At 38.5% G+C, this 16,857-nt stretch overlaps 1 protein-coding gene across 1 annotated transcript in view; it reads left to right on the forward strand.

Annotated features, from left to right (window-relative positions):
* Efhc2 (EF-hand domain containing 2) overlaps nt 1-16,857 on the forward strand; it is a 189,749-nt gene that overhangs the window by 153,064 nt on the left and 19,828 nt on the right. Inside the window, exons 12-13 of the mRNA XM_085837785.1 lie at nt 3,659-3,856; nt 5,182-5,274. Of these exons, the coding sequence (XP_085693911.1) occupies nt 3,659-3,856; nt 5,182-5,274 (291 nt within the window). The remainder of the gene's footprint in view (nt 1-3,658; nt 3,857-5,181; nt 5,275-16,857) is intronic.

Consider the following 16,857-nt stretch of genomic DNA (forward strand, 5'->3'; position numbering starts at 1 on the left):
TATCCACTTATCAGTGAGTGCATATTGTGTGAGTTCCTTTGTGATTGGATTACCTCACTCAGGTTGATACCCTCCAGGTCCACCCATTTGCCTAGGAATTTCATAAATTCATTCTTTTTGATAGCTGAGTAGATTAGTACATTGTGTAGATGTACCACATTTTCTGTATCCATTCCTCTGTTGAGGGGCATCTGGGTTCTTTTTAAAAAGGCATTGCTTAAATTTTAGCGATTTAATATGTAAGAAAATATTCCAAGGTCCAAACCTTTAAAATGAAGTTTTGATTCCCAGTTGCTTGAGTAAATGAGTCTAATGGAATTAAAGCATCTCAAGCTGGTTAACATTGCATGTTTCAGGATTCTGCAGTTAACTCACCACCCTCCAACAGCTTGCCATTCTTTTTTCAGTTTTATGATTTTAGTTACAAAACCGGAATCATGTCAGTAAACACTCTAATATTAACTAAATAGTACTGTTATCAACATGGTATTAAACTATAGAAAATGTGAGTACTGGGAATGTAATGCAGTGTTGGTAAAGACAAAAGTAATTTGATATTGGAATATTTAATATACTTGGTATTAATTATCAAGATAGAGTTAGTAGGTGAGATTTTTTAAAAAATAATTTGTTTTAGTTGTACACACACACACACACACACACACACACACACACACACACACACACATGAGTGCAATGCCCATGGAGACCAGCAGAGGACATCAGATTGCCTAGGGCTGGAGTTACAGGCAGTTTGTGGGTGCTAGGAAATATACTTGGTTCCTCTGCAAGAGCTAGCTGTACATGCTATTAACTGCTGAACTACCTACTAGGTAGTTTTTAAAGTGTATTTTTATTTCTCTTCAGTGACTGGATAGGAATTGGTGAGGTAGAATGTCGGTATTAGTTTTCATTTGAGGGTGTCTAGATGTTTAGATGAGGGCTATCTGTGATTGGTGGAAGCTAGACATTAGTTTTTATGGCTTTGCAAAGCCAAAGTGGAGTGTGAAGAAAACAAGTTGACAGTTCCTTAATAGCTTAAACACTGATTACTATATAGTCCAGACATTGTATTCCTGAGTATACATGTATTCCCCCTAAGTTGGAACCAGGTGCCCAGTTAAGCATGACAGCATATATCTGTAATCCCAGCATTTGGAAGGCTGAAGCAGGAGAATTATTGCGAGTTAGAGACCAGTCTGGACTACAAAATGAATTCAAGACTAACCTGGGTTATGTAATAATCTCAAAGTAAGAATAAACAAATTAAGTATTCAAACAAAGCCTTGTTCACAAATATTCATGGTAGCACTGTTTACATTAGCAAAGGATGGCAACAATTTAGATATTTGTGAATATGCCAATAAGAGAAATATAGTATATTCATACAATGAGATATTATTCTAATGTAAGAAGGAATCAAGTACTTAGACATTCTACCATGTAGACGAACCTTGAAAACATTGTTACCTGAGAGAACTCAATAACAAAAGCATACATATCATTCCATTTAATATGAAATACCAAAAATTGGCAAATCTGCAAAGACAGGAAGCTGATTAGGGGCTGCCAGGTAGGGGAGAAGGCTGGTAGGAGGAAGGAAAGAATAGCTGCTTAATGGGCATAGTGCTTTTGGGGGTGATCTAATGCACAGCATTACTCATATCTTAAATGTCAGGCATGGTACATTTTATGCTGTTTATACTGTACCACAATAAAAAAATAGAATATACTATTTTGCTAATATTTTCTAAATTTTCTTGTTAAGTTTGTTGAAGTTTGGCAATATGTTTTGAATCCTGAAGAACATGGCAAATGCAGGGTAAAACAGTAGCAGCCACCATTTGGAGATCTGTGCTATGAGGCATGGACATCCAGGTAGAGATCCTGGGGTGGAGTCCCAACTCTCACTCTATAGCAGCCATACAAGCAGCACTTCAGAGCTGGACTGGGCCTCTGTTTCTACTTCGGGGTGGCTTAGTTGTGTAGCTCTCACATTACTGAACTATTTAAAACAAGCATACAGGGAGCCCAACAGATATAAATTTGAGCTTCAGTGAAGCCAGGATAATTTCAGTTTATACAATGAAAAAGAAAATAAACTTTTATGATCTGGAGGTGCTATAATAAGTTTAGTTAGAAGTGTATTGAAAGTTTCTAGCTACTGTTGTGCATGCCTTTTCTCTTTTTCTCCCCTTCCTTCCTTCCTTCCTTGTTCTTTTCCCTTCCTGCCTTCCCTCTCTCCCATTCTTTCCTCCATCCCTCCTCCCTTCCTTTATTCTTTACTTTCTGTTGTGGGGGTACAAACTTAGCTCAAGGCTAGAAATCATTAATCGAGTTCTTGTCTAACATGTACAAGGAACTAGCTCTGATTCCTAGCTCTGCAACAGAAATGTGAACAACTGCTTTTCCCATCTTCAAAATATCCTTCTAGTTTATTGACCTACAAATCCTGTGCCCTGGGAAAACAGAAACCCAAGTCAGTTACTATTTCTTGTAAGGAAGATGACAAGACATTGAACCAAGTTATAAACTTAGTGACAGGTATTTAAACAACTAACTTCGTTATTGCAGATTTTTCTCTTTTTTTTGATTTTATTAGATATTTTCTTTATTTACATTTCAAATGTTATCCCCTTTCCTGGTTTATCCTCCAAAAACCCCCTATCCCATCCCCCCTCCTCCTGCTCACCAACCCACCTACTCCAGCTTCCTGGCCCTGGCATTCCCCCCACACTGGGGCATAGAGCCTTCACAGGACCAAGGGCCTCTCCTCCCATTGATGACCAACTAGGCCATCCTCTGCTACATATGCAGCTAGAGCCATGAGTCCCACCACGTGTTTTCATTGATTGGTAGTTTATTCCCAGGGAGCTCTGGGGGTATTGGTTCTTTCATATTGTTCCTCCTATAGGGCTTTAAACCCCTTCAGCTCCTTGGGCACTTTCTCTAGCTCCTTCATTGGGGACCCTGTGCTCCGTCCAATGGATGACTGTGAGCATCCATGTCTGTATTTGTCAGGCACTGGCAGAGCCTCTCAGGAGACAGCTATATCAGACTCCTGTCAGCAAGCTCTTGTTAGCATCTGCAAGTGTCTGAGTTTGGTGATTGATTATGGGATGGATCCCCAGGTAGAACAGATTATTCTCAAAGTGAACAAAATATTTATCTATATAGTATGATGCTTATTATTTCCCATGATAGCATTGATGTTTTTTTGATGTTCCTATAAGAATCTGAATTAAGTCAAAGAAAACAATTGCTGGGCCTGATAGCACAGGTCTGTAATCTGACCTAATTGGGAGCTGAGGAAGAAGGATCTCAAGTTCAAGGCCTGCCTTGAATGTAGGTGAATTCAAAGCCAGCCTAAGTAAATTACTGAGACCCCCCCATCTCAAAGGAAAAAAATAATAATAACAATAATAAGAAGACTAAGGTTATAGCTCAATGTTAAAAGGTTTGTTTCCCATGTTAGAGGCCTAGATTAAATTCTTAGTGCTGACAAAGGAAGGAAAATAGTATCAAAATAACTAACAAAAATAGTTGTCCCCTGAGACATAGTGAAAGTTTTATAAAATGGAATTTGAACCTGATTAACAGACAGAAAATATTCTTCTATGTCATTTTGTGACTGTTGTTCCTTCCACTTTATTTGCAGAGATATCCTGATGAGTATCACTATGGGGAAGCTCATAGACCAGGAGTTTATAACCATTGCACGCCACTACCGTGTGCCTGAGATTGTGGATCCAGACTTAGCATACTTAATTGCCCGGGCCCATGAAAAGTTCAAGAAAAATATATTTGAGAATTTTGACATGTTCATTTATAACTGTGTGTATGAAGACAGAGAAAAGTAAGTTTTGTTTTATTGATTCAAATAAATCACTTAAGTTTATGTGAACTTAAGTAGTAAAGAAATTTATGTATTTTTACGAAAATGGGCAAAGAGCATTTTTAGCAAAACTATCTTAAATCATAGGAGAGGGGACAGATAGAGGAGATCTTCTATCTTTAAAATGAGTAGGCTGCCCTCTTTCATTTTCTTTTGTTTCTAGGTGCTTTTGACTAAAATAGAGTAAGATGTTATAGGGATTAATGATGAGCTGTCATCTTTATATTATTTTGGTACTAACTAGGATTTATAAACTATGGCTTTTATAATATACAGGGCAGAGACCTTGCAAATAAACCTTCTATGGATTTGGGGGGGAGGGGGAGGGACTATTTTTTTCTAAAATAATGAAACTGTGGGATCTATTTCTAATGCAGTATTAATATGTGTTTAGTTTTACTAAGTCATTAAAATTATTTTAAAAAGAGTTTTTGTTTTCATTTATGTGTTTTGGTATGTTGTTACTCTGCATGTATGTGTACCTGTGAATGTCAGAAAGGGTGCTGGGTCCTCTGGAGCTGGAGTGACAGGTGGTGGTGAGTCACCATCATGGGTGCTGGGAGCCTCTGAGAGAACAACAAGTATTTTTAAACATTGAGACATCTCTCGAGCTCCAGATTATTTTTTATACATAGCTTGATATGTGTTTGAATTCTAGATCTCAGCATCTTTATTGCAAAAAAGGACCAATTTTCATTATTATTATTATTATTTGGATTCTAATTTTGTGTGTTCATGAAAGAACACTGGATGACTGAGAACACTGGGGAAATTATTTTGTGTGAAGTAACCTTTGGGTCTCCTGTAGAGAACATGACTTGATTCTGAGAAAATCAAAGTGAAGGCCCGAGTTGGGTTTGGGTCCAAGGAAAAGTCAAAAAAAAAAAAATACGCCCAAGTCATATTATAATTGTGGTGGAGGCTCTAAATGTCTGTCTAATTAGGAGATGTTTCAAATATCAAAATCAATTTGACTAATGGTCAAAAAATGTTCAGTTACTTAGAGTAGCACTTATGGCTTCAGCTTTAATATGCTGTACTACTACCTACCAAGAATTGGAATCTGAATTTTGGAAGGCTTTTCTGAGAATAGTCTGGTCACCCCCGAAGTGGAAACCATTGATGAAAAGCAATATAACTGTTTTTTCCTTACTTTCCATTCCAATGCCAGCTTTGATACTTTCATTTTAGGATATATCTCATTTATTTTTCCCTTCCTATAGCATATAATTCTTCCTAACATGACATACAATTCATAAAAGCACATTTACTTTCTTTGAATACAGAAAAGGTGTATTACCCACCAAAGACATCAGAAGGATGTGCAAGTCTTTCAGGCTACCTCTGGATGATGAATTTCTAGATTGCTTACTGTCCAGGTAAGTAAAGATCCTCTTTTCAAGGAGACTGAACTTTATGGTTTTTTTTGGGGGGAGGGCTTTATTTAATTATCTTTGATTTGCTCTTGACTGTTTTGATCATATCATTGATAGCCTACTTCTGTGTAAGTATTATAAAAGAAAACTTAGTCATGATTTTAATTCTTAAAATGCCTGTTAGGAATTATTATTTCATCTTTTGGACATTAATGTGTACATAAACATGGGTTCCTAAGGCAAAATTAATTATATGCCTTTATTGATTATGATTTTGCCATAAAATTTAGGTCAGGCCTTTGAAAGCAGTAGTGACCAGTATCTAGGGACATGTAGTAAGAAGACCTATGATTAGGGACACTTGCTTGTCTCCTTGCCTCCTTTTCTAGAGCCAGGCATAGAACAGATGATGGTGCCATGAAAGGCACTGTCACCATACTGTCCTATTTTCATCACTTATGCTTCCTATGCTGTTAGTCCAAGCTCTCTTGCTCTCTGGCTCACATATCTTGATCATTCTGAAATTTTTCCCTTTGGCCATATATGATCATTGCTTTAGATGCAATATTTCATGTACTTTTTGAGAACAACTTATAGTGGACAGAACTATCACCACTCTTACTTGTACATGAGATGTTGAAGTTTAGAAAAAGATGGTATTTTGCCCAAGGTCACAATATTCTAGAAGAAGATCTGGAACCTGATCATTGAACCTTCCAGTTCTCACCCCTTCTTTCTGATAGTTTTGGATCATTGTCTACAAATAACAAGCATATTAGGATACCTTGACAATTCCACCTCCATTCCCTGCCTTCATAGACTCATCCTTTTCCATTACCACCACTCTTATTCTGACCTGCATATCTTCCTGCCCAGTGCAGGGGTTCATTATTGATCATCTACCAATCTCTGCAGTTCTAGGGCTGTTTTTACACATAGCAGCTAAGTACATTCTAGAAGCAAAAATGTCCTTGTGTTGCCCTTTTTACCTGACTTACTATTTCTTTGTTGTGTATAGACAGATCTGTCCTTAGCTCAGAACTTTTTGTTGGAGTATGTTCTCAAACAGGTGTACTGGAGAGTCTTCATCTGAAATAAAACGTAAAAATAATGGGAAGAAAAAAAATAATTCCTATGCTGGGGAACTGGGATCTACGGGTATAAGAAGAGGAAGCCAATTCAGATAGATGTATGTGTTCAGTGAACTGACCTAGAGGAATTCTCTAGAGAATCACCACCATGTATTCTTCTCTTCTTTTTTTTCTTTTCTTTTTTGATTGCTTACTTGTTTAGGTCTATTCTCTTTCATTTGCTAATAGCAGTGTTGAGGGAAAGTAGACCATCCTGATGTAAAGTAGTCGAAATAAAGTAGACAACCTAGGAGTCTAAATTCTCTATAGTCATCATGTTCCCAAGTCCTCCAGTTTCTTCCCCATAATCCAGAGAAATGAGTTATCTGATGTTTGCACATATATGCTCTATCTTCTGACTTTTTTTTAAAAATCTGGCTGTTTCTTCAGTAGAAAATAGCAACACAGACATGGAGCTATGTTTTGTGGTGATTCTTTCCCTAAGAATTCTTAGAATTCTGTGTTTTTTCTTTTGTTCCTTACATAGTAATAAAGAGTTGTGACTTGACCCTTGGTCCATTCACGTGTGGAAACCTACTTCTTTCTTTTTTAAGGTTTATTTACTTATTATATGTAAGTACACTGTAGCTCTCTTCAGATATTCCAGAACAGGGCATCAGATCTTGTTAGGGATGGTTGTGAGCCACCATGTGGTTGCTGGGATTTGAACTCCAGACCTTCAGAGGAGCAGTTGGTGCTCTTAACCACTGAGCCATCTCTACAGCCCAGGACACCTATTTCTAATGTTTTTGATTTACCACCTGGGAACAAGTAGCAAGCTTCCCCCCCAAAAGTTGCCAGTTTGGGCATCTCATATTGTCTCTTAAGTTCTTTGAACCACTTATAGCTGTGCAAACTTATACAAGAGTTTTGACCTGTCCAAATCTCAAATCCCTTCCCTAAAATAGATCATCAATTTACATCCTAATATTTCCATCCTCCTCGTTCTGAAGAGTCACTGAGGTACATGGCACAGTACCTGGTACTCTCTCTTGCCTGGAAACTAGGAGCCAAAGGAAACTAAGCCTGAGGTGACAGTTTATATAGTGAACTTCAAAACTAAACTGGAAGGAGCCTGTGTCTATTATGCTGGGAGCCCTGTTTTGTGATAGTTGGATCTGGATGCTTTTCATACATTAAGCTGTCTCCTAGTCAGGAAGCTGCAGATCTTTATTAGATTATCTCTTGATGAGCTTGAGGATTTGTTCTGCTAGAAAGTCCAGTGATGTGGGAGCCTGGCCCTGCAGGACCCCAGAGTTCTTACACAATGCTAAAGCCAGCAACCAATCATCTTCCCATTCTCTCAGCAGACTATTTTGTCTTTGTCTTTATGATTTGACATTAAATTAAAAAAGACTATTCTGCAACTTGTTTTGAAATCTGTCTCAAGCTCTGTATGACTGCCTCCATAGCTGAGGAGGTCATTCCTCTCCACTGCTGAGTGGACCATGTTCAGTCTAACTTTGCTTCTAATTGTGCAGTGACCCTTCTCCATACTCAGGGGAAACTTCAGACTAATCAGATTAGAAAATGGCTCATTCCCATTCCCTTCTCCATCCAATGTGCCCTGCCATGATTTGGGTCACATGCTTGGTGTTTTGCGTCATCTCCGCAGATTCCTTTCAAACACTGCCCTAATTCCTAATGGGCCCATCAGCCTGCAGCTTACATTTATATTCTGCATTCTTATTGTTCCCCACAGACTGCACAAGGCTTTACAGAGCTTGACTAGAGTCTCTTGTCTGCATAGCCCTCTTCATGGCATGCTAACCAGAACCCCCTTTGACGTCTGCAGTCCCCCATGGGAGGCAGGCATGGAGCTTGTTTTTACTCCATGCAAACTGTGCCCAGGGTTGGGGACTATTACCTGCCTTATGGTGAGGCTGAGTAGCTCCTGAGTTTTGTGAATTTAGATCACAAAATTAAAAGCACAGTGGCTACAGAATAGGACTCTTCTTACATTTTCCCTACCCCTGTGTTTGGTGGCAAGATTTCTCTTCTGTTTCATTCCCTTTGTCTTTAGGACTCAGCTAGGTTTTTTCCTTATTAGTACAACCAAAGATGCAGTATGGACTTCAAAGTCTCCTCATTGGCAGTTGATTCAGGTCCCAGCAGTTTGTGTTTAAGAGCTGGTATGAATTCATCTTTATCAGCACCCAAGTTCATTTCACTAATTTAGCATATTAGACTTCAGCTCTATTTAGTGGTGGCTAGTACCTATCAATAACAAACAATAGTGAAATTGCATTAACATAGTGTTACAAACCTGAGATCACTTGGTGAAGAGCCTGTCAAAAGCTGTATTTTAATTGGTGATGGGCATTATTCACCATTTCATAAGTGCAAACTTTGAGATATGAGGAGAGTCACTGAAAAGGGGTGTTCAATGCCAAGTTGTAACTCAGTATGATACTAAACCCTTGCTTCTATTCACGCTCCTGGAGATAGGACTCTGACCCCTTCATCTTTGAAGCCTTGGAGACTTGTTCTTTGCTGGAGCACTGTATGTGTCTTGAATACACTATACCTAACTCTAAAATCCAACTCATCAGCACTCTAGTTTTGTGGTCTTTATTTATTTAACCTCCTTGAATTTATGTTTAGATGTGAATGTCCTTACATATTTCTGAGCAAGACAATTTGCTTCTTAAACCTCAAAATATGAAGGGAAATCTTAGGTCATTCCATCATGTGATCCTTGTAGAACTAAAGAGTAAAAAAGGTGGCAGACTCTAATTTTGACATTTTGAAACTAGATGAGGAATTCAAATGCAGTCTTCTCCCAGCAGCTCTGCCACAAGCTAGTCTTTTATGGCTGGCTTTGGGTCCCATAGAATGCCTTAGAACTGGCCTCCCAAGAGAGCTGGTGCCTGATCCAGAAAGATCAGTTAAAATGGAAAAAGTTAACAGGGCTTTAAAATCATCTCATTATGATTTGCTCAGCCCTGCCCCCTCTTAGAGGCAGAGCTCAGTCTCAGGCAGTTTTCTCCAGTAATACCTGGCAGTGAGGCTGAAAGGCAAGCACTGAGCCATGTGGCTATTGTTTCACTATGTTTGGGGTACTCTTGAGGTCTTCATAAAGGAGTGCATGTTTCCCTTACTGTTTGTTCTAACAGTCCCTTCCTTCTGTCCCTTTCACTCCTGTCCTCCATCTTCACTGTGTTAAATATGCATACCCACCCAGGGCCTTTCTGTAGGTTCAAATGCAGGGTGACTTGAGGTTGAAAAAAATCTGATAGAATGCCACACGATGTAGAGTCATTCAACAGAGAATTGACTATCTGTATAGTCCATATTTGGCAGCCATTACCCACCTCACAAGGCACCTCTAAATTTTCCATTTAGAGATAGAGCTACTTAGAAATAGCCACTTACTGTCAGCCCAAGTGACACTGTCTTGTCAACTGCACCCACCACAGTGGCCCAGAGCTTCTCCTTTCTTATGCATCTGATATTACAGACTTCTACCAGGTGTTTCAGAGCACACTTCCTGGATTCTGAAGTAATGGCCACAAGCTAAGTGCGATCATGAGTCAAAGTAAGGCTTCACTGCCTTTCCCTCTCTTCTGGACCATTTCCTAAGCAGTGAGGTAGCCAGTATAGCAGAAGAGCGGGCAGGTTCGTCTTCGATGAAATATAGCGCCCACTAATCCTTCCACCTCTGTGGAGGGTGAAAATAAAGCAGCACAGCATTATTCCCTGTGGCAAGGGGTGACTGGCTTCTGCAGTTCTGGAACTATTCATCATTCTTGGGAAGGGGAGCATGAACATCAAACATCCCATTAGACTTGCTTCTAAGAACTCCCACCTAGCAAGGCCTCAGAAGGCATGTTTGGGGGGCTGTTATTATGTAGAAAGGAACTAGAGAGATTGCTTTCCCTCCCCCTTCCTCCACAAACATGTCTCTTAGTTTGTGTAGGGAAGGAAATGGTAGATTGCTAGAGCATCAGAGGGAAAGAAGAATTTATGGAGGCTTTAGGAAAACACTTTAGCAGTGGGAGCTGGCACTTGAATATAAGGAGGCTGACTTTTTAACAAGCATAAAAACACTTAAAAGCCAGAATTAGCCTTGCCCTTTAGGGCAGTCACCCTGAAAGGCTATGCACTGATTTCAACAATGTTGCCATAGAAAGTTCTTCTTTGGAATTGGCTTCAAAGCCCTTTCAAATGAGTTTCTTCCTGAGTGGCAAATCTCCATCCTTTGACTATAGATCACAGTTTTAGCAAAACCAAATGTCCTTTGGTGAGGATTAAAGTAGAAACTCAGGTGGAGAATCTGGTCCATGGTTTGGATTGAAAGCCTAGTGCAATTATAAAATGAAATCTATTTTCTGTAAGGTTCATAGGCTTTTCCGAAATCCTTTGAAAGGATGTTTGAGACTTCCAAGTAGTTCCATTAGTCATCAGACAAAGATCTTTCCATGATGAGTGACAGAATCAATAACCTTCAGGGGCAGCTCTTTGGTTCTGAGTGACCTGCTTGGCCTCACTCCCCTGACATTCAAACTTTTCTCTATTTCTGAGCTGTTTCCTTTCTCCTTCTCCAACCTGTCCTGGTTTTAATGCCAAAAGGGTCTCGTCTATAGATTTTCCCTTACATTCTTATATGAAAACATGATAAATATTGAATGTAAATATATACTGTAATAACAAATGATGGCATGAAAAAATTTGACCACATCAGTAGTCCAAGGAAAAAGCAGTGCTCAGAATTTAAGAGGAAGAAAACACACAGAGAGACTAATTCCAAGAGAACAGGATCCCAACTAGGAACGTCCCTGACTTTCCAAGACTGTTACTCCTACCTTTACTATTGGTAGAAGCATGCTTGGGGGTCACTTCAACTGTTTTAATGCCCTTTAAATTTTTATTTGTATAAAATTGATACATGCTTAGAGTCAGTGTAACATAACCATCAGAAGCCATGTTAACCCTTCTAACTACTTCTGTAATTAATAGAGTAGCATGTACATACCGCTGTATTTTGATTTATCAAATTTGTCAATAATACTTACTAACCTACTATTTTGATGATTACTGAGAAGTTAGCATAATTATGATTCTATTTTTATTTTTATTTCTGTATGCTCTGAAGATATTTTCTTTATTCCTGGTATTCTGGAAGTTTATGGTGGAACTTAGTATATATATATATATATATATATAGTATGTTTACTACCTTTTGGGGTCTTCTAGCTTGGAGACACTTCCCTTTGTTGCTGATGAATTTTCTAGGAATAATTTTCTCTGTTTCGGCTCTGATGAATAGCAGATTGCTTTCCCTCCCCCTTCCTCCACAAACATGTCTCTTAGTTTGTATAGGGAAGGAAATGGTGGATTGCTAGAGCATCAGAGGAATTGTAGAATTTATGGAGGCTTTAGGAAAACACTTTAGCAGTGGGAGCGCTCAAGTGTCAGTATTTCAAGTTTGGATATTTTGTCCCCTAAGATTTTCCATTTTAATTGAGATTTTTTTTAATTAAGGGATTTCTTTCATTTTATTTTCCAACCTTTCCATGGAGTTGTCTTTCCTACCATATTTTTAAAGCTGAGAACATGTGTTTAGGTCATATGTTCTTTTCTTGTAGTCTTCTGTTTTCTTTTCATAAACGCAATGTATTTCTTCATTTTACATCTTGCTATCTGCTTCCTGATCAGTTTTTATTTCTCTAGTTCCTTTATTTTCCCTTGTTGTCCATTTGATTTCTGTCCTTGATGTTGGATACTTAGTGAGGACAGAAAATGTCTTGTTGACAATGAGCTTCGTTGCACAAATTCTATCCTGTCACTCCATCTTCAATAGGGAGTACCCAGAAATTGGAATCTGAAAATTTCTCCAGAATCATTCATAGTATTGCAAGAAAAAAATCGTGTGTGTGTGTGTGTCTGTCTGTCTGTCTGTCTGTCTGTCTCTGTGTGTATGCTTTCTGCTGCAGTAAGAGATAGGATGGATTGAGAGAGGGAAGGAGAATCTAAACATAGCAATTGATGTTCTAGAAGTGGGAAAGGGGTAGGAAGGGAGCAGATAATTCTTTTTTGTTATTTCATCTAAGTTATATTTTTAATATTGTGCTTACATTTTCTAATATTTTTTTATTCACTTTACATCCCAATCACAGTACCCTCCTAGTCCTATCCTTATAAATCCTTCTCCTCATTACTTCTACCCCATCTTTAAGAGGGAGACCCTCCCCCCCTTGGATACTGCCCCATACTGGAACATCTAGTCCCCAGTAGGACTTGGCACATCCTCTCCCACTGAGGCCCAACCATGCAGTCCAAGTAGGGGGAAGGGGATCCAATCACAGGAAACAGATTGAGACATCCTCTACTTCACTTGTTAGGGGACATACATGAAGACCAAGCTTCACATTTGCTACAAACATATAGGTTACCTAGGTTTACCCCTTCATTGGGAGGTAGTCATTCCTTTTTGCATTTTCTTTGACTGTTGTGTCAATGTTTTCTATGGAATCTTCTGCACCTAAGATTCTGTCTTCTATCTCTTGTATTCTGTTGGCGGTGCTTGCATCTAGGTGATCATTTTTAAATTCAGAACATAATGTTCTCCTCTACCTCCATATGCATCACCTGCCTAGGACTGGCACTTCTTTAGCGTCTTTATTTCTCTAAAGCTAAAACCTTTCCCAACTACTACACAGGGAAAAGATACTTACAGTTTTAACCACTTGTACCTTGAACCAATTCTTGGCTTCATTGACAGGCTTTATTTCTGCTTGATTGATGCATAGTTTATTCCCTGAATCTCTTGGGACTTCTGTGGGTTACTGAGTATCTGGGCTCCCCTCCTTGGTCACATAATGCTTCAGCTTCCAGTCTTTTGCTCTGCCAAGTCTGATGTTAATCCTAGATCTGCTTTTCATCTTGCAACACATTTGAAACCCCTTTTCCATTGTTGTCCTCCCTGCTTCCCAGCTGTCTTTGCCATTGTGTATATTTCTTTTGTATTCCTTTTTTTTTTTAATTTCTTTATAGGTAAAAGGAGAGAGTTGGTATAAAAGAAAGGGAGAAAATTTTGTGTTCATTCATTCTGATTGACTGACTAATTCCCAAGAATAAAATATTCTTCCCAGAAGCCTCAGCCTATCTTCCTTCCTTCCTTCCTTCCTTCCTTCCTTCCTTCCTTCCTTCCTTCCTTTCTTGTTTGTTTGTTTTTGTTTTTCGAGACAGGGTTTATCTGTGTAGCCCTGGAGCTCACTTTGTAGACCAGGTTGGCCTCAAACTCAGAAATCCACCTGCCTCTGCCTCCCGAGTGCTAGGATTAAAGGCGTACACCACCATGCCCGGCCACTTCAGCCCATCTTATCTCTTTAAATCAAAAGATTATTTGTTCTTCCCATCCCCCAACCATTTGGGGGTATTCCCACATACACAGAGGTTTTCTGAGAAGAACTAGAAACCTTACCACATTAACTAATAGTGTTTAAGCCTGGCTGTGGGACTTGGGAAAAATAAAGCTTTTCATTTCATTACAATTTTTATACATATCTAAGACGTATACACTTGTATCATCAGTTTCGTTCATTCTTATCATTTGATTCAGAAGTATGTCTCATAAATATCCTTCTAAGTAGATAAATAATTAGATATATTGAATCTTACATATCATGAGGTGGGGAAGAAAGTGGGGTGCAGTTGGGAGATAACTAGGAAACATGAACAGATATCAAAGTTAGTTACAACAAAATCTAATAGGTCTTCCCTTAGTAACTTGTAAACATTTTTCTGAGTTCCAATGCAAATTGAATTCAGGCAAAGGGCTCCAGCTAAGATGCACTTTGGGAAAAGACCTTCCTAAGGGAAGCAGTTATTTGAACTGAGTTTGCATGGACAAAAGGACCAGAAGGTACAGAAGACCAGCAGACCTGAAAGAGCAGACAGGGTGAGAGTTTTCAGGTGATGTTTGTGATCAGAGATGTCAGCAGAGACCAATTTAACTCAGCTCTTGTACACCCTGCAAAGGATCTCATGTTGTATTCTAAATGCAGTGGGAATCCACTGGAGGATTTCAAGCAAGGAAGTAATTGAATGACTCTATAATTTAGAATGAGTTCTCTGATGGAGGACAGACTGCTATAGCATAAGAGTAGTCAGAAGGAATAAGCCCAAGGTGGGAAAATTACTCTAATATTAGTGAGTAGTGAAAGTGGTTTGAGATTAGAGGTTAGTAAAAGAGATGGGGAAGTTAGGTACATTTGTAATATGTAAAGACTGCTCAGTAGATTGTGTGTGTGTGAGGAGTGGTGTTGGATGTGACCCTAGATCTTGTTGGGAAGTATATTGACTGGTTACCAAATTAGTGAAATATAAAAATTCTCAATTCTAGAATTGAATGAGTGTTCTCTGGAATTCATGGTATGGGAATTTCCTGACAATTACATTGTCTTCTGTGAAAACCAACAGAAACAGTTATTTCATTGGTAATTGCATCTAGTTTCCCAGTCTTTTAAAATAGCATGCACTTTTAAAATATCATCTATATAGCAAATGACTGCCATATCTTAAATCTTCAAAGGGACTCCCCCCTTGAACTTTAGACTCATTGTCTCTATTTTTTACTTCTCATTAGAAAATAATATATATATAGCCCAAGAAATGGCTTAGTAGTTAAGAGTACTTGTAACAATTCCAGAGGACCGGATATTGTTTTCCAACACTCATGTTGGGGAGCTCACACCTCCTTGTCACTCCAGTTTCAGAGCATCTGATGTCTTCTTTGGGCCTCCATTAGCACACATTCACAGGCAGACATACACGCCCATGCACATACATTTAAAGTTTTTTGGTTTTTGTTTTACAAAAACGTTTCTAACAGTACCATATCTGAAACTAAATGGTGGGTCTTGCCCCACTCTTGTAGCCCTGTCTGGCTGGTTGCTCAATCAGAAGCTGTCATGTCTTTTGCAAACATATATTGTTCACCACTATTGTGTGGGGTGTGTATGTGTGTATACATGTATATATGTGTTTCTGAGTGAGTGTGTGTGTGTGTGTGTGTGTGTGTGTGTGTGTGTGTGTTTGTGCATGTGTATAGTCTTTTGGGAAACCTATATTCAAAGTGGCATCCAGAATGAACAATTCTTCACTATTAGCAATTTTGTCTAAACCACCACCATTTCTATGTGGAGTACTTGAGAGAGATTACTAACCACTTCTGTGTTGACTAGAGTATTCTACTCATAGCAGTGAGATTGTTTGAATAATATAAATATATTAGGGTCTATTTTAGTCTTGTTAGGCTGCTACAAGGATATCCCATAGATTAGAACTGCTTTTTAAGATTCTGGCAGGTGAGAAACTAAAAAACAAAGTGCCAACCTATTTGAGAATCATCACCTGCTTCTTGAATGGCTTCTTTATAATGTGTCCACACATGGCAGAAAGAACAAGGAAGTTATCTGCAGTCTCTTTGCTTCTATTCTATATTCTTATTTATTTCTGGTAGTTTGTGACAGAGTGTATGGAGCTCAGGCTTGCCTTAAACTTATAGCTCACTCTATCACCTTTATTTCCATTCTGGGTGGTGAAGTTACAAACATGTGCTATTGTGACATACTCCTGTAAACTGATTTCAGGAAGGCTTTCCCCTACATCTAACTTCCTGTCATCACATTGGTACTTAAGTTTCACTGTAAGTATTTGAAAGGGAACTGATCATCTAAAATGTTACAGGTCTTAGAAGAAAATAGTCCAGTAGCTCCTAGAGTTTCTTAGAAGAACAGTCAAAAGATGCTATATGATCTTCTTCTCTGACCTCAGGTCTCACTCAGACTATTAAGAAATGTTTTCTTCAAGATTCTCTGTAATGGAACAGTTCTCACCAAACATCTTTAGTTGAGTTTTAGTAGTTCCCCAGAAACATACACAATTAAAAGATGTTCTGCTTCCACATTTTGACTATAAGTATGCTCACAAACAGAGATGTCCTTTAAAAGAGTCGAAATGATGAGTGAGCTAAATCTCAAAGAATAAACAGTGGTAGGGGCCAGCATGTTGGAATTATATTCCAGAATTCTTGGCCAAAGAAAATGTACACAAAGAATTACAGAATTCCCTTTCCTGTATTCTAGGTACTCTGTTTATTCTACTCTGTTTAGATGGATGAATCTATATTTCTTCAGCTTGTAACATTTTGTGTGCTGTGATTTTTTTATGAATTTGTAAATATGAGCTACTTTCTTAACACTTTGAAAAGAAAAGAGATCCTATTTTGATTAGTTGTGCACATGTTTTTTTTTTTTTTTTGAGTAGAATCCTGGAGCAGTGTGCTTGGAGTGATATCTTTTTCATAACTTTATCATTTCCTTAAATATTAGTATAATGAGATCAATAAATAATTTGCCTTAAAATTTGGCAGGATGTTGCCAAATTTAGGGAAAGTGGCTTAAGGTACATTGAGAAGCAGTTAGGCACTATTTGGGTCATTACAATTATT

This window comes from Mus caroli, unplaced genomic scaffold (genome assembly GCF_978045245.1).
Source record: "Mus caroli unplaced genomic scaffold, Mus_caroli_1 scaffold_5, whole genome shotgun sequence".
NCBI classification, from domain to species: Eukaryota; Metazoa; Chordata; class Mammalia; order Rodentia; family Muridae; genus Mus; species Mus caroli.